We start from the raw sequence: 19,217 nt of genomic DNA, 5'->3' as shown, positions 1-19,217 counted from the left end.
AGGAGGGCAACAAAGCTGATGAAAGGGCTGGAAGGCATGTCCTATGAGGAGCGGCTGAGGACTTTGGGCTTGTCTAGTTTGGCGAGAAGGAGGCTGAGGGGTGACCTCATTGCTCTCTACAGCTTCCTGAGGAGGGGAAGAGGAGAGGGAGGTGCTGATCTCTTCTCCCTGGGATCCAGTGCCAGGATGCATGGGAACGGTTCAAAGCTGCGCCAGAGGAGGTTTAGACTGGACATTAGGAAGCATTTCTTCAGCGAGAGGGTGGTCAAACACTGGAACAGGCTTCCTAGAGAGGTGATCGATGCCCCAAGCCTGTCAGTGTTTAAGAGGCATTTGTACAATGCCCTTAACAACATGCTTTAACTTTTGGTCGGCCCTGAAGTGGTCAGGCAGTTGGACTAGCTGATCGTTGTAGGTCCCTTCCAACTGAAATTATTCTATTTTATTATCTTAATTGCTTTATCTATCATTATTTGATGTCCTGAATTTAATAGAAGGGTCTCAATATGGTTTAAATGGATTGGATTCTTTATTAGTTTGTATTTTGGGGCTATAACTGGATCCACTTGTAGGACTGCAAATCAGGAGCAACTTCACTGAAGTCCCTGGCAAAATCAGAGTGATATCTTAGTAAGATTCCATGTATAAAAAGAACAAATTAAATTCTTTGTTCAAAAAGTCTTCATACTGCCTTCACATGGGGTATGAATATCTCAGTGTTTTTATTGTTATATTAGATACAGATACATACAATTGCATCAATACATGCTGTATACAACCAGTATGTTCTCTGTGTATTTGCTCTTAGTGCAATAGCATCAATCTTACGAGCCTGGCTTGATCAGTGCTCTGAGGATTTCAGAGAGCCACCCAACTACCCGTGTTTGCTGAAGTTGCTGGATTACCTGAAGAGGAATATACCCGGCTCTGACCCAGAGAGGAGGGCACAGAACCTCTTGGAGCAGTTCCAGAACCAAGAAGTGGAAAATGATGGTAAGTTACCTTTCCTTTCTGTCTTTCTGTTCTCCCAGACTGTATGGTACCACAGAGATTTATGTGGAGTATATTTCATCAACTCTCAGGCTAATTGACAATATTGTGAGGCTCACCAGTGACTTTCTTCTTGTTTCTTTTTTTAAAAAAAATATATGAGGCTGCAGGTTCTGTGCAGGATGAAATAGTCATACAGTGTAGGTGCCTGTGCCTGTTCATTCTGCAGTGGATTGGGAAATCCAGCACTTCTCTAATATTTAGCCAAAGCTTTGAGATTGCTGCAGCAGCTAAGTGGTTAATTGTCAGCGCACTTCCCATGTCATTGAGTTAAAACACACAGCTGCTCTTTAGCTGGTCTTCTCATTTCAACCCCCCCCTCCCCCAAGAAAAGTCCAAACCAACAAAAAGGAAAATACAGAGCTGTGACAAAATACAGCTTGAGTCACAAAGCCTTGTTGTCATGAAGCTTTTCTTCCTAGTTACCATCATGTCAAAGGAAGTGTCTGTGGCTGTTTTTTCCTATTTGAGTGGCCGGCTACTGGTATCCAAGGACAGAGGAAAAACTTACGTTATTGGGGGTCACAATCTACTGAAACAATAGTGAACTGTAGTAACACAAATATGCTGTGTGCAGCGTCAAGCCTGACACATACCCTTATCCTGGTCAGAAAGCTTCCTGTGGCATAAGCTGAAAAGTCATAGGAGCTCACATAGTGTGTGAATGAGAACTAGAATCAATTTCCAGCTTTGGTAGAGGGGGGAGAGGGAATAATTCGTGTAATAAAGGATAAAGGAAATGACAGGGAAAAAAAACATTTCATCCCATAAAGTCATGTCTGCCGGATGTTCCAGAAATACCATGTCAATGCATAATACTGTGAAATGCCAAATTAACTTGGTCATTAACATGTACATAAAAAGGAGTACCGCACAGAGCCCAAGCGTTTTCCTTATTGAACACAGGTAAGTGAACAGGATTGCTAATATGTGCCTATTGATGTCCTTTCCTGGGTTTGGTTCCCACAGGTCAAACAAAGCAAGCTCACAAGAGCTATATTTGGGTTCATGTGTTGTTCAAAGCGAACAGAAGTTCCCAGCAGCCCTGCTTCTGCATTTGTTTCCTCAAGTAACAGTTGAAAAGGTTCTTTTCTGAGTTATAGACGGGTCAATTTGAATGATAACATTTTCCAAATTGTGGCAGAATAGAGGCTGTTAATTAGAATAAAATAAGAGGAGGAGAACGCAATTAACCTGCGGGGTCTGCAGAGAAGAGTTTGAGAGTTGTCACTTACTTTATCAGAGCTCCATCTTTGTTCATTTCAGAGATTGCTTTCAGAACTCTTAATGTGTTGCTGGCAATCAGGACTTGCTGATAATTATTGTTCTAAAGCATTCACATTGTGCTATGAATTTACAACTTTTGGTCCTAATCCTACAGTTTGATTTGTGTAATCAGACCTCTATTCAGTGCTGCCATCAGCCATGCCAGTAGATTAGATTGTAGTACCAGATACATAGATAATAAAAGCTGTTCCTGGCCTCAATTCTTGCAGCTTGAGCAATACAAAGCAAGGTGAGTCAGAGACTGCAAATTCAGAAGGGGCGTGTGGTTGCTCTCACTGAAGTCAAGAGGGCAGTTGGGCTTTGAGAGAGCTAAATGGATCAGAGTGATTTGAAAATGATGAGATACTTGAGTACAAGGGGATTTCAGCTTCTTGGGGAGTAGGGAGAAGACTGGTTACACATTTATGAAGGTGAGAGAGAAAGGAGAAAAAGAGGCATGAAAAAAGAAAAGGAAAATCTAGGGTTGCACTCCAGGACCTGATTTTAAGGGTGCTGTGAGGTTTTGAGTAGGGCTGCAACTCAGTGATGAGGATCTTCAGTTGACTTTCAAGAGCTAAAAGGAAAATGAGGAGTTACATAGCCAAAAAGAGAGAGATAAAAGTGTGACTCTTGTAACAGTTCAGTAGAAGTCCATGTAATTAAGCGTATTGTTACAAAACAGCCACAGAAAAATAATGCTGGAACAGAGTTCTCCATTTATCGCATTTAGCTCTGTCAATAAATTGTGCAATTGGAATGTACAGATGGAAATCTGGATACAGCCTGTAGTTATAATTTGTTACATCAAAACTGTAGCAATTTACATTGATGATTAGGTTTTGCTAATTAATGAAGAAAGGAAAAAAAAAAGTATTTTGAAAAACAATGATGAAGTATCACTTTATCTGCTTTTGTTGCTTTAATGCCTGTTCTGCTTTAATTGGATATGAAGTATTGCATAACATACTCTGAAATGCACTGCTTGTTTTTGTTAATGAAATCTCACTAGTAGTAAACTCAGTACTTTTGTTGTTAGTCTTCAACAAGTCCATTTTTTTTCCTCCCTTCTTTTGGAGTTACTGTCGCCTTACAGTAAAAGGGATTAGGAAGAGGATTTATTCTCAGGGATTTTCTGTTTGACTTCCTTTACCATGGGAAACAAGGGCATATTTCTTTGTGTTTTAATGTGGCTTTGTTCCCAACGTGTGGGAGCCTAAAAGTGACATGGGAACATCTGTGAAATCCTCTCCCTTCTGTACTGGATCGGGTCCCTTGATGAGGACAGCTCTCCTCTCTCACCTCTTCACTGCTGCCCAGTGCAAATTTAGAAGAAGCATTCAGCTGAATGCTGTAGGTGCTCACTGTATTCCCTTTTCTGGGAAAAATTCCCAGAGAGGGAAGGTGAGGGATGCTGGAATAAACTCTCTTCAGTGTAGTCCAAGTAGCCCTGTGAGGGCACAAATGATGCCAAGAAAATATGATATCTCCTTTTAGTTCCACACATGGGAGACGAAATCTGGATATAAGAGCATTCCTAATGCAATATTTTGGGGATATAACTACGGTCTTGTCCCTTTGCAGTTTGATTTTTTTTTTTTTTCAGATTACAAAATGTATAAATGCTGAAAAGTAGATTAACAGAGTTCTGCAATGTTAATAAGGAAATTTTGTTGGGGTGGTGGTGATGTTTTTTCTTTCAGAAGAATGGTTAGTGAATGGGTTAAGCCACTTCTCAGCTAAGAGACCCTGAATGGCTCAATTCTCTCTAACTCTGTTTCTTTTTCTGCCACCTTTTCTTTGCCAATTTAATCTTCTGATCATAGAATCATAGAATCATTGAGGTTGGAAAAGACCTCCAAGATCATCGAGTCCAACCGTCGACCCAACACCACCACCCACTAAACCATGTCCCTAAGTGCCTCATCTACTCGTCTTTTAAATACCTCCAGGGATGGGGACTCCACCACTTCCCTGGGCAGCCTGTTCCAATGTTTAACCACTCTTTCAGTAAGGAAATTTTTCCTCACGTTCAATCTAAACCTCCCCTGGCGCAACTGGAGGCCATTTCCTCTCATCCTATCGCTAGTTACTTGGGAGAAGAGACCGACACCCACCTCGCTACAACCTCCTTTCAGGTAGCTGTAGAGAGCGATGAGGTCTCCCCTCAGCCTCCTTTTCTCCAGGCTAAACAGTCCCCGTTCCCTCAGCCGCTCCTCATAAGACTTGTTCTCCAGACCCCTCACCAGCCTCGTTGCCCTTCTCTGGACACGCTCCAGCACCTCAACGTCCTTCTTGTAGTGAGGGGCCCAAAACTGAACACAGTATTCGAGGTGCGGCCTCACCAGTGCCGAGTACATCATCTTTCTCAATAAAATATGCAGCACAGCGGGGCCATTACATCAGGCAGGACCCTTTGGGTATTCTGCTATAATATATACAGTGATGTTTTAAAATAAACAAACATCTGCTTTGATTCACTGTTTGCTGTATAAATTTACTGAGTCATGTTTTCCATCCTGGACAGATGGGTTCCATAACACTTCCCCCTGTAACCTATATGATGAAGAGGAACTGGAGATCAGCAGTCCAGAAGAACTCTCTTTTTTCCAAGAAGACCTTGTGGCAGAACAGTTGACATACATGGATGCAGTATGTAGAGTATATGTACTACTTGAAAGGCTAGGAGAAATAGTGCTGGGCTTATAAAATTTTTTTTTAAGTTATGCCAATATGAGTATAGTGTTCCAGAACAGGTCTGTTGTTGGGACACAGAACACAGCTCTGCTTGGTTATCCAAACTTGCTTTGTTCATTGGGCTTTTTCCTTCAGTCATTCTGAAAAACTTGCTTTGTTCATTGGGCTTTTTCCTCCAGTCATTCTGAAGGGTTTTGGTTTGTTTGTTTTTTTTTTTTTTAAAGTGTGAATGTATACTGTGTAGCCTTTTTTGCAAAGTTTAATATTTGACACCTGAGAAATAGCACATTTTGACTATATTGCTACCTGTCCTAAAGATGTATAGGTACTCTTAACTGTAGTGCTCTGATTTGGTTTCTCTGTATCAACCTCCTTCAAAACATCGTTATATAAAAGAATTTCTCCTTTGTTATGCAACAGATATAAAGGTGTCTCTTATTTTCCCGGGACTATTTAGCTGACAATTCTCTTAGGGCATCAAGCCTATAAAGAGTATGCCAAAGTGTGTATTTTAAACTAAGAGGAAAAAAAAATTACCTTTTAATACCATATTAGATTTAGATCCAATTTGTACTGTATGCATGCATTTCTTCTTGTGGACAATAGAGATCTAGGAGAATCCTGCTGACTTAGACACCTCTATTTCACTCTAGCAACTCTTCAAGAAAGTTGTGCCCTACCACTGTTTGGGATGTATCTGGTCTCGAAGGGATAAGAAAGAAAACAAGCACCTGGCACCTACCATCAGAGCCACCATCTCTCAGTTCAATGCAGTTACCAAATGTGTTGTCAGCACTATCCTGAAGAGCAAAGAACTCAAAACACAGCACAGAGCCAAGATCATTGAGAAGTGGATTCATATTGCACATGTAAAGCATTTATTCTAGACTGTTTAATGTTCTTTGTGTGGGTGCCTTGGAGTGAGGGAGTTCGGAGGGGAGAAAGGGGTTGTATGCATTGGTCCCAGGCCAGTGAACATCTTAGCTCTAATTCTTTCTATTTTTGAGTGACTTTCTTTGTAATAGCAGATGAAGTATTGCCGCCCTTCTCCTTAGTTCCTTCCCCACCATGGAAATGGGGTTGATGCTTGTCTCTTCACAGGTTTGGGAGTGCTAATTAATGAGTGAGGCAGACACTGTGTCTTGCAGATGGCGAGTGCCATATACTTGATAATGTAACATTTATGGCAAGATAGGTATAAATTCAACCAGTTCACTTCCCTAGGAAGAAAATACTGCTCATATCAGTGAAAGAAGTGAAGTGATGGTTGATACCATCCAAAAGTTAGACTTGTTTTCAGAGGAAAGTTTAACAAGACTGGAGTAGGACTGGCAGTGATGTAGGCAGTGAGCACAGTCAGAATAAGCTTTGCGCTTACCTGCCTTTAGCCTTAGTTCATGTTCAGTCAGTGAACGTGATGCTTCCTCTTCTGTGTCTATGAACACCGTGAGAGTTGAAATCAGATATGGTGGAAGACAACACAACTGTGTGTGTTTTCATACATTTATGTGAGTGTCTATATGAAAGTAAAGTAAATACAAGGTTTTAAGTAAGTGCAGACAAAGCTGACTTACTTCTAGGAAGCAGTAGCCTCTTTAACATGGAAAAAATGAAATTATTGTTTGTACTGTTTTGTTTTGAAAAATTCTTGAGGCTGAAAAGTCATTTGCCTACTGAGTTATTCATGGTTTACATCAGGTATACAAACCAGCTGGGTTTAGAGGGGGTAAGAGGTGCAAGCAGTGACCAGAAAAAATAAGTAGAGTTACAATATGGTACCAGTCTCCTCATCTTCTTACCTTTCTGCTTTATCATTGTCTCACATGTTTCTCTAACACATTTTTACTCTTTGCTTCAATTCCTTTGTCTTGTAGCAGATTGTGTGTTTCTTAATCTTTGCATGAAAGGGTTTTGCAAGGCTTCTTTACGTAGCTCTAGTTTGCTAATTTCTTAGATTTTTATCTTTAATATTTTACTGTAACCTTTTTAACTCCCCTCAGAGCACTGGGCAGCTGGCAGCAAACTAGATCTTTCTTTTGAAGAGAACATTTAAAGCACTTTCATATGGATGTGTGTTGACTTTTGTTTTAAGAATCACATGGATTCTTTCCGAGCTATACAAAATAAGCAGTCATAAAAAGCTCAAGCCAAACAGAGGCTTTCAAACCTTGACAATGCACTTCTATGCTTCCAGAGGCAGTATTGTTAGTCCTGGCACCTAAGCTCTGGCAACTGCATGGTTCAGGAAACTGGTATGGGGAAGTAGTCTTTCACCTCTCTTTTGGCACTTACGTCGACTCATTTTTGTTATCATCTGATGGCTGCTTTATAGCCTGTGTGAATGGATTAGGAAGTTTGATGCCTATTTTCTGTGTGCAGATCTTTAAGTTGCAGAGGGTACCAGCTAACGGGGCCTTTATGGGGCAGACTGGGCTGCAGCCCAGATGAGCAAGTATGAAGCAGCTCCCTGCTCATCACTGGGCAGCAGGGAGGCCCGGGGAAGCCAGGACAGGCACCACTCTCATCATACTTGTTCTGTGGACAGAGAACTTTGTTCTCCACCTCTGTTGAGTCAGTACTTCTCCCTTTACTTAATTCATACACATAATTAAATACTCCAGTCTTAGCTAAGCACATGAAAAATGCATGTGCACACTCTACAACATAATGGCACATGTAGAACAGCTACTTGCATATATACTTAGCTGCCCACTTCTGAAGAAAGTTGCTTGCTTTGTGCATGCAAATGAGTGTTTTGAATAGTTAGATGCCCGAATTAGAAAATAATCCACTCGTTAAAGTGCAGTTATTCACTGACAACTAACTCTGTAACTTAGCAGTACGGAATTCCACATTTGTTATCTGTTCATGACTTTTGGATCCACTTTCTTGGTTTACAAGATAAACTGAATACTTTTTCTAACAGCCAGCCCTCTCTGCTCCACCTAGATCTAAGGTTTCTGAGCAGGAGCAGCCAATTTCACTCACACAATATTTTCTTTAAAAATAAAAAGTAAAAATGAAATCATTAATATCCTGTTATGCTTAATTTTTTTAAATCAAAGTTGCTTCTGCACAGGATTCTTTCTGGTTTTCCCCTTGTGAAGGACACAGCTTGAAACAAAGTTATTCAAACCACTCTTAAAAATTCTTATATACAAATGAAAGCTTGCTAAAATTTAGTCTGCAGTCAGTTAAATCATTGAGAACACAAAATCCAATATTGAATTCCTAATGTGCTTTAAATTATGCAACGTGCAATTAAGTGAAGATGGTTCCAAATTGGATCTTCCAGTCCAAACTCCTGTTGTATTTGAAAAAAAGAGATGCTGAGAATTTGTGCCTCTAAATCCATGTTCTCCCCAGCCTGAGTTTCAACTTGAACATAAAGAAAGAAGGGTCTTGTTCTTAAATGTGTCAATCTCTGAAGAAGAGCTGTTACGTAGCTTCTTTGGCCCTAAACCATGCAAGAATAGCTTTCAAGTCTTGCATGTCCTACCACATGATCTTGAACTTGGTCTTTATCTAGCCTAACTGCCAACCTGCTTCAAGTGCTGTCTGCTGAGTCAGTCTTCTTAAGCCACACTTTGTTAAATGTAGCCTCCTAAGTTGCACAAAGTTTGGGGTGGGGTTTTGTTTTTTTTTTTAAGGTAAATAAATGGGAGTAAATGTACTTGCCTTAGTTGTTCAGTCAATTTTAATGCAAGTCATGAACAGAGTTGCTGATATATTAAGGTCTGACTTTAGTTTATTCTAAGGTTGCTTTACATTTGTTCAGTCCTACAAAGGAAATAAATTATGTCTATTTTCTCTGTAAGGATCCCTTACATAATCAGCATTATTAGTGTAATAATCAGCGCCATAAAAATTTGCAGAAGCGGAATTGTAGTTTGAATACATTCTCATCTACCTGCAACAGTCAAATTGGCATGTGTTTTGTCTGCTTAATTTGCATGTACAGACAACTGTTTGTGAGAGCTTGTATTTGCAAGAGTTTAAGTCTGTGGTGCCTGTGCTCTGGTTCATGAGCCACCAACAGATTTACAGGAGTTCCTTGAAGAGTCACAGGCCAGACTTTCCCCCTCCTCCTTGCTTCCATCTACTTTACCAGGAATCTGTGCTATTTTTTGGAGAATTAAGTTTTTCGGTATCCTTTTCCATCAAAGCTTTTGCCACAGAGAAGCTGCGTAAGAAATGTCTATGAACCAGTCTCTCTGTTAGGATTTGATCCCAACTCTGGAAAAGCTGGGAAGGTTTTTCTTTAACAGTGTGCACATACTTGAATAACAGGTTATTCCTTTGCATGTCTTTATTTTTATTTGACACTTAGATGATTGAGGGTTTACATTTTAAATACCACATACAAAGAGGCAAAGCCTGGTTTTTTCCCCTAAAGGGAAAAAGGGATTGTTAACTATAAAGAGCTTTTAAGAAGTATAACATTTGTGCTTTTTAGCCTGGCTTCATGGACTCAGTTCCACTTTTATTTTTACGAGGAGAACTGGAAGCTGAAACACTGCAACATCACCACAAATACATGAAAGTGAGGAAAACAAGATATAAGTGCCAAAGCCCATAAAGTGTATGGTGGCTGGAGGGGGGAGTGATATTTTTGATGCTCAATATTTGTACAGCTGCCTGCTTAGCAGTGAGAATGTGTAGCAAGCATGACACTGGTCAAACAGAAGAGCACTAACGTATTCGTAATGCTGACATTTAATGCTCCTGTATTTCTAACCGCTCCTTTCACAGGAATGTAGGATCCTGAAGAATTTTTCCTCCTTGAGGGCCATCATTTCAGCACTGCAGTCCAACTCCATCTATCGGCTAAAGAAGACCTGGACATGTGTTCCAAAGTAAGTCTCCCCCTCTGCTCCTGTGGCTAGCCCCAAACAAAGGCAAAAAGCTCAGTGCTCTTTCTTTTCATCTTGTTCTTCTCAGTCTTCCTATTCTGCTCCTTCATGGACATCTGTTCTCTTAGAACCTCTTCTCATTCCTGTGAGGCTCAGACCCCTTTTTTGGGTCTGACTGCTGTGAGCTCCTCTTTCATATTGAGGGGACAACCTGCCCTCAGGGATACTGGGTCTATTCTGTCCTTCATAGCATATTGGATCTTCTACAACCTATTCTGAAAAACTTTGGAACTAGCTACCCACCCAGCTCCTGCACACCGCTCTCGGAAGGTCAGCAAAAGGGCACTGTGATACTTGCCTGTTGTCTTCTCTCCCGCGAAGCTGGGGGAGGTTAACGTTGCTACAAGCCCTCACTAATACTCTCCTGGTCTGACATTCCCTTAAAATATATCCCCAAACTACAAAATCCAAATCTGTATTGAAGACAGTATTTCTTACAGGGGAATACCTTTTTGTGCAACTGGCATACTTACTGCATGCCAAACAGACACCAGAAATCTCTGTGTAGGAAAGATGGTGTTCTGCTCATTCAGTTTGGGAAGAATAGATTTTTTTCCTTTGCCTTTGATAAACAAAGAAAAATGTCACTCTGCCACGCAGTATACTTCTGCATTTCCCCTAGAGAGAGGTGGGTCTTTCCTGCCACTGCCCCGTGTTCCTGATCAAAATATTGCCATCTTGTGTTTATAGTGTTGGGCAATAGAAAGGGACTCATACACTTAAATGCTTCTAGCTTTCCACAGTGCATGGAACAGGCCAAAAATGAAGTACTTAGGATACCTCTCACAGCTATTTTTCTGTTCCTTTGTATCCATTTATCCACTTTCTTACAACAATCTCATACCCTGCAGTGTAATTTAAAACCCTGCTCGGGGTCTGCGTACCTACGGCATTTCTTTATGATTTCTTCAAATAGGACCTGACTTTACTGGGAGCACCAGAAGATCCCAGGAAGGTTCCTAGTAGATGTGCAGCATCTCGTTGGATGCATTTTGGTGGTGTTATCTTTTATATGCCCAGCTGTTAATGATTCATGAGAAAAAATAGTAATCTGATCTGATATAGGGTGCTTATGTATAACCTAAATGATTTACTCTTTTCCTGTACAGGGATGTAATGCTGATGTTCGAAGAGCTGTCTGATATCTTCTCAGACCATGACAATTATTTGACAAGTAGGGAGCTGCTAATGAAGGTGAGAATTAGCTTGAGTTGCAAGGCTTGTGATCTCAATCAAAGCTGAGGTTAGCCCTTTTTCTAACCAGCTGCCAAAGCTCATCTGTCCCTGAACTACTGTATGCGGTGCTTCAGGGAAGATAGGTCTGTAAAACCCGTGCTTTTCTGCTGGGCTGAGAGGTGATTTCATTGTTCAAAGAACCTACGCTAGCATTAGCCTGTTGAGCTTGGATGCCCACAAAGAGCAGGCTGCAGCAGCACAGATTCTGTGTGGACTTGTTCACAAGACAGCAGGTCAGGACCCCTTGGAGCCCCTCCAGTTGAATGTCACGCTGCTGTAGTTAGGCAACTGGTAACGCTCCCTTGGTCATGGTGATGTCTAGCTCAAGAATAGCTGTGTGCACCGTCTCATACCTATGATAGCGCGGGAGCCACAACCAGAGTGAAGAGGTGCTGCGCAGTATAATTTTACTGAGATGAGTTACAAATTAGCACTTTGGCTTTATACTGCTCTGTATAGAGAGATGACCCGCTAGCTTGTGCACCCTCTGAGCAGACCTGGAAAGGCTCAGGTTTGCACTGGTGAGTGCAGAGCAGCTCCAAATGAGATTCTCAACTGGGTTGTACCACTGTAGTGCTTTTGACTTCACTGGAACAATGCCACTCAGCTTCAGCTGAGGAATTAAACCAAGATGTTTATCCAACTATCCCATACCTTTCTTGGAACTAGAAAACAGGGCTGGGAATTCTGAAGGAGCGGGCTTCCTGCTCTGTGTGTGGCCAGATGGACAACAAAGCAGGCTCTGTCTGAAACAGTTTGACTTGTGCGCTCTCCTGGGTGAACCCCAACAAGCTCAGGAGCTTGAAAGGAGTGAGGAAGAATAGAGGGAAAGGTTATATTCTGTAGAAACTAAGGAATGTTTGTGGCGTCTTTTTCTATTTACGTTTAAAAGTTTCTATAAACTGGCTAACCAGTTTAGTTTTTGGCAGTTCTATCCAGTCAGTCTGGCATTTGTACCTTATCCCTTTGCCTTGGTATCTGAAACACTGTGTTTTGCTCAGGAATGATGGGTGAGCACATTCAAACCTGTCAGTCTGTTTTGTTTATCATCCATTTATCAACATCTGTAGCTAAATTATAAAGCAGGTGAGACAATAATAAGCATAGAGGGAAAATGCGTGTTCAGAATACCTTATTTAACTAAATATTAAAAAGACAAAACAACAACTCAATCCGAGCCCAGACCTTCTGGCTCCCAACAAATCACTCTCTCCAGCTGCTGTAAGTAGATTTGCAAAACATTTTGAAAGCAGTGAGAGGAGAAAAATTCCACAGAATAGCTAGAACCTCTCTCCTACTTCTTGTCTTGGACCAGTTTGTAATGATTGGAGGATTAATGTCCACTGAATCCTTAAAGTCTTTGTTTTCTTTCGCTATAAATAGTCTCTCTAGGGAAGCTGTGTTTGACCTTGCCTATCCATCCTGCAAATTTAAGCATAGAGTGGACAAAATGCCATATGAAACAGGTCAGCCGGCGTGGAGAGGGAGCACTGTGTTCTCTCCTCCCCAAACTACAGCTCTGCTGCGAGCTGCAGTTTTAGCTTCTGTGCTGGCCTGCCAGCTGGTGTTAGAGAATATCGAGTTTACCTTTCAGTACCTTGAATACATTGAGACAACACTCCTTTTTCATTTGCTCCTGTTTTTCAGCCAAGGAAGGAAATACAGAGTTTGAGTGATCTGTCCATTAACTGTGACTGAGAGAAGTAAATGTTGTAATGAGAGAATCTTTACAAATGCAGGCTGTTTTGTGCCTCTTAAAAAGACATTGATAATAATTCATGACCCATCTATCCGGCCACTGGAAAAAATAACAGTAACTCCCAGCATCCCGTATGGATCCAGGGAAATAAAGGCTACAGATCTATTGTGAAATAGCTCATCCATTCATAGGAAAGCTTGAATTGTGGAGATGAAAACCTATTACTTCCATTTCCTGCGTGGTTTTGGATTAGTCAATAAGCCATAGAAGGTAGTTGCTGGATCTCTGTGTTGCGGCATAAGAAAAACAACAAAGCGTTACATAAGATAGAGGTGTTTACTCGCAGCAGTCCTGATTAGGAAATTAAACAAAAATTCTGAGGTCGAGAGTGTCAGGGTAGAGTTCAGAGAAGCATCTGGACACCTGAAGTATATCTAAGCTTCTCTGATTTAAACTCTCAGGAGATTTTCAGCAGCACGTAGCTTTGGCCAGAGTAGAGCTATTTTGCAGAAAAATTCCCTTATGGTCATCTTGTGGGATTTTGTCCAAAATTCCCAATCAGTGTACAAGTCCTGGAAAATTAGCACATGTACATATACATGCATGTACCTGCACAGCAAATATTTTTGCTGGCCTAGCTTGCCTGGTTAAATGTATTTGCAATTATTTTACACAAACGTAGTTGCCAGCTTACCACTTAGCTCCTCCATTAATTGCCTTTTAATTCCCTTACAGGAAGGAACATCCAAATTTGCGAATCTGGACAGCAGTGTGAAAGAAAATCAGAAAAAGACACAGAGGCGACTGCAACTTCAAAAAGATATGGTGTGTCTGGGGTCCTTTTCCTACCCTTTTTGAACTGGTAACATGATTAATCCTAATTGGTGAATTATATAAGAAGCAAAATCTAGAAAGGTATTTAACAAAGCGAGTGTGCAGTAGGTAATGCTCTTGAATGTGCCCTCTGTCAAGCAAAACAATCACATCAATGCTATTGATTAGCAGATACAAAGCAAGTGAACCAAAAAGTTTAGACTGAATATGCATTCAGAATGTTTGTCCCTGTAAATATATGCCCAAAGCTATATTTCCCTTATGATGTGCATCATAGTAAGCAGGGTAATACTATTGTGTGTCTATATATAGTGTGCATATATATAGACAATCCCACACATGCATACATCTGTATGTATAAACAGTTACAAAGTGGGATTCGTGCTGTACCCAGCTCAAGCTGTATGGCCTACGCTGAGCTGCCAAGCTGTAACAGCTATGGGTTTTAGTGCAATTCAGCTGTCATTTTACTCCAGTAACACCCATCTATGTACTGAAATGCTGGAGGAAATGGATATGCAAAGCATCAGCACAGCCAGTGCATTCAGTGGTCTGATGCTGAGAACACTCAAAGGTTTCAGGTTTCGGTGGATGTACGCAGGAGCCACGTTATGTTCCCTGGTGCCAATCTTCCCCTGTCCCCTGCAAGGGGATAACTGGGTGTATAGGCTTGCTGCTCCCGTCCCCACTTGCATTTGCTTCACATCCCAACCAGCTGTTCGGGATGGACGCTGGACACTGAGCCAAGGGTTTGGCCTTAGTTTCAAGTCTTCCAGAAATTTACTAAACCTGTCATATAAAAGGGTAATAAATGATTGATGAATATAAACATGTGTTCATCATTTCCAACCGTCTTGTTTCTGTCCTGCAAGAAAGAATTCCATTAACTACTCTTGTTACCCTTTAGAGAGAAATATGGGGAAAGACACACAGTTTTCATGTAGTAAAATATGTAATTTAAGTACGGGAATTCTTGTGATAAAGAAAATTAGCTCTGGCCAGAGCAGAAATCTCATTTACCTTTAAATAAGCTCATGAAGCTTCTGACATACCAGCTTGAAAATTGCACAGACTTCTACAGAGATTGCTTTGTAAAGTGTGTCCGGTTTCCAGTCTGCTGGTGAAAATGGCTTTTGTTTCACAGTTGGCAAAGATTTAAAAGGACAGGGGGAGAGAAATCTGGGATAGGGAGTCAAAAGTGCTGAATATGATTTTTTGTTTGTCTATTTGTTTGAGTGGAAAAAATATGGATCCTTTTGGATGGTAGAAACAAGAATTTTAGTCACAAGTGCAGAAACAGCCTGAAGTCTACAACTGCTAGCAGTCTAGAAAGTTTAAAATTTTAATAATTACTATTAAAATGCAGTGAGTAGCTGGGGAAGATGGTCACTTCTTAGAGGAAAAAACTGTGACTTGATTTGACTTGACTGTCACATGGTATAACATCATTAAGTAAAAATTCACTGGAATGAAGCAGAGAAACTGCTTACACAGGCTAGCCAGGACCATTCCCCAGCTTTTTCTCTTGTAGCAGGTAACCAAGGGATCCTGTCCCTGGTGCTCAGTACTTCTTCCATAGCAGGGTTTCCTGGTGACCCACTATTAGAAATCAGTGTATGGTGGCAATATTGTAATATAAAACCACTTGGAAATATCTGTGAGAGCATCCTGCTCTCATTAGAATTTGATTTAAATTCTAGATTAGATACTGAGGATGATGTAATGAAAGAAAACACAATTTATAAGACCACTGTTTGGTTAAGCAGACTACTTTTATTTCATTTTCTTATACAGGAGTATTCTAGCATTCTATTACCATTTCTCAGTCAATTAATCCAACATTGCTCTGACCATTTGCAGGGAGTAATGCAAGGCACGGTACCTTATCTTGGTACCTTCCTCACTGATCTCATCATGCTTGACACAGCCCTCCAGGACTATATTGAGGTAATTTGGGGCAATTTTTTTAATCCTAAATATTCTCCCTGCCTTCCTGGCACTGAGTGTGTCCGTTCCTGTATCTTCCACTGGGTTCTTGTGCAGTTCTTAAAAATGGAGGAATCTGTTTTCAAAAAAAAGGAGGCAATATGCAGTTTTATTAGCAACAAGAATCTTGTGTGAATTTGAGTGCAGTTATCTCAAGGGACAAGGTTAGCATTGTATTTTGTCTGGTTTTCTTAGGTTAGAAAACGAGAAAAAAGTAGGCTTTCCATTATTCTGTTTTATTTTTCTGAAACATTTTAGGTGTAAAGATTTCTGTGAATAATTGCTAAAATACACAGAATCACAAATTCAACTCTTCAGACTGAACACTGAAGTGCTTCAGTATTGACTCAGACACGTCTGAGCCCTAAAGTGATTAAAGACTTGTTTTTTCATTTTTCTTTAGCTGAACAAGCAGGGAGAACCAATCTAGCATAGGAATGGAAAAAGGATTGCAAGAGCCTCGTCGTTTAACAGAGACTGAGGGTGGAGCCAGTTTTCAAAGGTGTTTGTTTCAAAGGTTTTCAAACACCTTTGAAAATTGGCCCCATTAATGGAAACACTTGAGGAACCACCGCTGCAGGCGCTCAGCCTTCATTGTGCTGGTATTTATGATAAGAATGGGCAAATACACTTCCCCCTGGGCTGGTAATGGTTGCTGGTTTGTTTGGTTGTTGTTTGTTTTGCAAAACTGCACTAAAGCAAGCCTGTGAAAAGTTGTTACATATCCATTTTCTTTTCGGCAGTTTCCCTTCTGTCCATGCTTTGTGTTCAGTTGGTGTTTCTGAAACTCACTGGGAACACTGCTAAACTCACAACACAGGCAAAAGCCGAGTCTGTTTCTTGCATGCAAAATCCCACTAGCATTCTTCAGACCTGATCTCGACACAGCTTTTATGAGCATTCTTGTATTGGGCTTTTCTTCTTGGGCAGATTGCCATTTAGGCCATGAGGACAGATATCCTTTGGAGGCTCGGATATTTGAGTGATGTGGTTTTTACCAGATCTGGAAACAGGTATTTTTAGAAGGTCCTTGCTCAGGGCAGGTCTGTGCTTTACATCAGCCTTGCTGCTTCATCCTGTTTGTGATTACATTCAACTGAGCATGTGCTCTTCTACTCTGATCCCTTCTCTTTTCTTCCAACAGGGTGGCCTGATAAACTTTGAGAAGAGGCGGAGGGTAAGTTGAATATTCTGTGATCTTTAGTTTACTGATGCCCTCTTCTAGAGCATTCTCTTGGCGAGGCCTGTTGTCTTTGCTCAGGCATATACAACAGCCGCTAATTTTAATGCAAGTTATTTGTAGTTGAGGAAAGAATAGATCCCTGAAATGCTCTGAGCCTCTGCCAAACTGTGAGGGGTGGCGCAGGAAGAGAACCTACTTTTTAGATGTGTGCAATAGGGGAAGAGGAGCTGTAGGCCACTTACTTCCATGGAATTTACATCTGGGGCATGCACATTCCCTCCACTTGGTGTTCATGGGAATACGTTACATGTGTATGTCCTATGTGTTGAGAGTGAATCAGACCTGGTGGCATGAGACCTTTGCTTTCCAGAAGATACAGTTTGTAAACATCTTCCTTCTGCTGCAGTAAACTGTTTGTAGGTAAAAGGCTGCAGAGAGCGAATTAGGTACACGGGACTGAGAAATAAATGCTATCAGTCTTTCCTTTCAGCCTGATCCTTGCTGGTCAGAGATAAGTAACACTATGTAGGAGTAAAGGTTACATCTGTCTGAATGAAGTCGTGCCAAATCTCCCTTCTGGGGTCTGAAAGCAGACTTGGATTTGGCTGCGATGGAGCCATTTCCTTCCTTCAACTGCTCCCAGCTCTATAAACCACTTCTTGCACTTGCCTTGTATGTATAACTGTACGGCTCAAGATACTAATAATGAGATACACGAGCTTCTCCATGGTCATCACTCCAGCTTCATAGAAACCAGTGGCAAAGCTGCCCTCTGAACCATGCTGAGTACCCAGCTCCATTCCTACATCCTGATTCTATAACCTGCTCTAACACAAAGGGGGTTTAAGAATTATTTTGGCAAAGTGTGTATGCAAGTGGTATTACAGAAGAGCAGCACATTCTAGTCACACATATTAAGGGTAGCATTTTATGTTCCTCTGGTGCAAGTGTGAGTGCACAAAGTGTGAAGCTGGGGAGGATCAGACTCTCTGCTTTCATCGCAGGCACCCCTAATTATTACTCTTGCTTGCTGTCTGAGAACCACCTAAGTACAGAGCATGATTCTTCTCTCGGAGCTGGTCTGGCCAGCGCAAGGGTGAGCGGGTAGGGTAATCTGAAGAACTTGTGACCCTTTGCTACCCTTGTTCCTAGAGGAACAACCAGCAGTGCTGCCATTTGGTGGGTTTGCACCAGCATCGCACATTGGTTAGTACTTGGGAGAAGCTCTTGTGGTGAAGTGTGGTTCCTTGTGTTTGTCTTCTAATTTGTGCATGTCTGATAAAATGTTCACATTTCAATGGACATTATGGATGCTGGGGAGAAAAAAAAAAGTCTTCATTGTGATACTAATAATGAGATACACGAGCTTCTCCATGGTCATCACTCCAGCTTCATAGAAACCAGTGGCAAAGCTGCCCTCTGAACCATGCTGAGTACCCAGCTCCATTCCTACATCCTGATTCTATAACCTGCTCTAACACAAAGGGGGTTTAAGAATTATTTTGGCAAAGTGTGTATGCAAGTGGTATTACAGAAGAGCAGCACATTCTAGTCACACATATTAAGGGTAGCATTTTATGTTCCTCTGGTGCAAGTGTGAGTGCACAAAGTGTGAAGCTGGGGAGGATCAGACTCTCTGCTTTCATCGCAGGCACCCCTAATTATTACTCTTGCTTGCTGTCTGAGAACCACCTAAGTACAGAGCATGATTCTTCTCTCGGAGCTGGTCTGGCCAGCGCAAGGGTGAGCGGGTAGGGTAATCTGAAGAACTTGTGACCCTTTGCTACCCTTGTTCCTAGAGGAACAACCAGCAGTGCTGCCATTTGGTGGGTTTGCACCAGCATCGCACATTGGTTAGTACTTGGGAGAAGCTCTTGTGGTGAAGTGTGGTTCCTTGTGTTTGTCTTCTAATTTGTGCATGTCTGATAAAATGTTCACATTTCAATGGACATTATGGATGCTGGGGAGAAAAAAAAAAAGTCTTCATTGTTTGAAAGACTGGTTCTTGATATAGTCAGTTACTCAACTGAAACTGAACTTCAGGTCAAACTAAGTTTGTCTTGGATCTGTTGTTGCATATGTTTAGTATATGAATGAGTATGTTTGGCTTTATTGTGTTTTCTAATTAGAATTTCTATTTGATTATTTATTTTCTTAGGAATTTGAAGTAATTGCCCAAATTAAGCTCTTGCAATCTGCATGTAACAGCTATTGCATGACACCAGACCAAAAATTCATCCAGTGGTTCAGGAGACAGCAGCATTTAACTGAGGAGGAGAGGTAGGTTCTCAGTCCAGCTGGCGAAGCAGGCTTTTCTTACCCCACACCCACCTGCAGGTAGGTTATGTCAGCCTTT

At 41.3% G+C, this 19,217-nt stretch overlaps 1 protein-coding gene across 1 annotated transcript in view; it reads left to right on the top strand.

Annotated features, from left to right (window-relative positions):
- Positions 1-19,217, top strand: part of RGL1 (ral guanine nucleotide dissociation stimulator like 1) — an 84,636-nt gene that overhangs the window by 56,035 nt on the left and 9,384 nt on the right. Inside the window, exons 5-13 of the mRNA XM_009275834.2 lie at positions 809-993; positions 4,841-4,965; positions 5,664-5,879; positions 9,763-9,866; positions 11,033-11,117; positions 13,594-13,683; positions 15,553-15,639; positions 16,823-16,855; positions 19,020-19,141. Coding sequence (XP_009274109.1) covers positions 809-993; positions 4,841-4,965; positions 5,664-5,879; positions 9,763-9,866; positions 11,033-11,117; positions 13,594-13,683; positions 15,553-15,639; positions 16,823-16,855; positions 19,020-19,141 — 1,047 coding nt within the window. The remainder of the gene's footprint in view (positions 1-808; positions 994-4,840; positions 4,966-5,663; positions 5,880-9,762; positions 9,867-11,032; positions 11,118-13,593; positions 13,684-15,552; positions 15,640-16,822; positions 16,856-19,019; positions 19,142-19,217) is intronic.

Source organism: Aptenodytes forsteri, unplaced genomic scaffold (genome assembly GCF_000699145.1).
Source record: "Aptenodytes forsteri isolate BGI_AS27 unplaced genomic scaffold, ASM69914v1 Scaffold289, whole genome shotgun sequence".
NCBI lineage: Eukaryota > Metazoa > Chordata > Aves > Sphenisciformes > Spheniscidae > Aptenodytes > Aptenodytes forsteri.
This window is presented reverse-complemented; position numbering and strand designations above follow the sequence as displayed.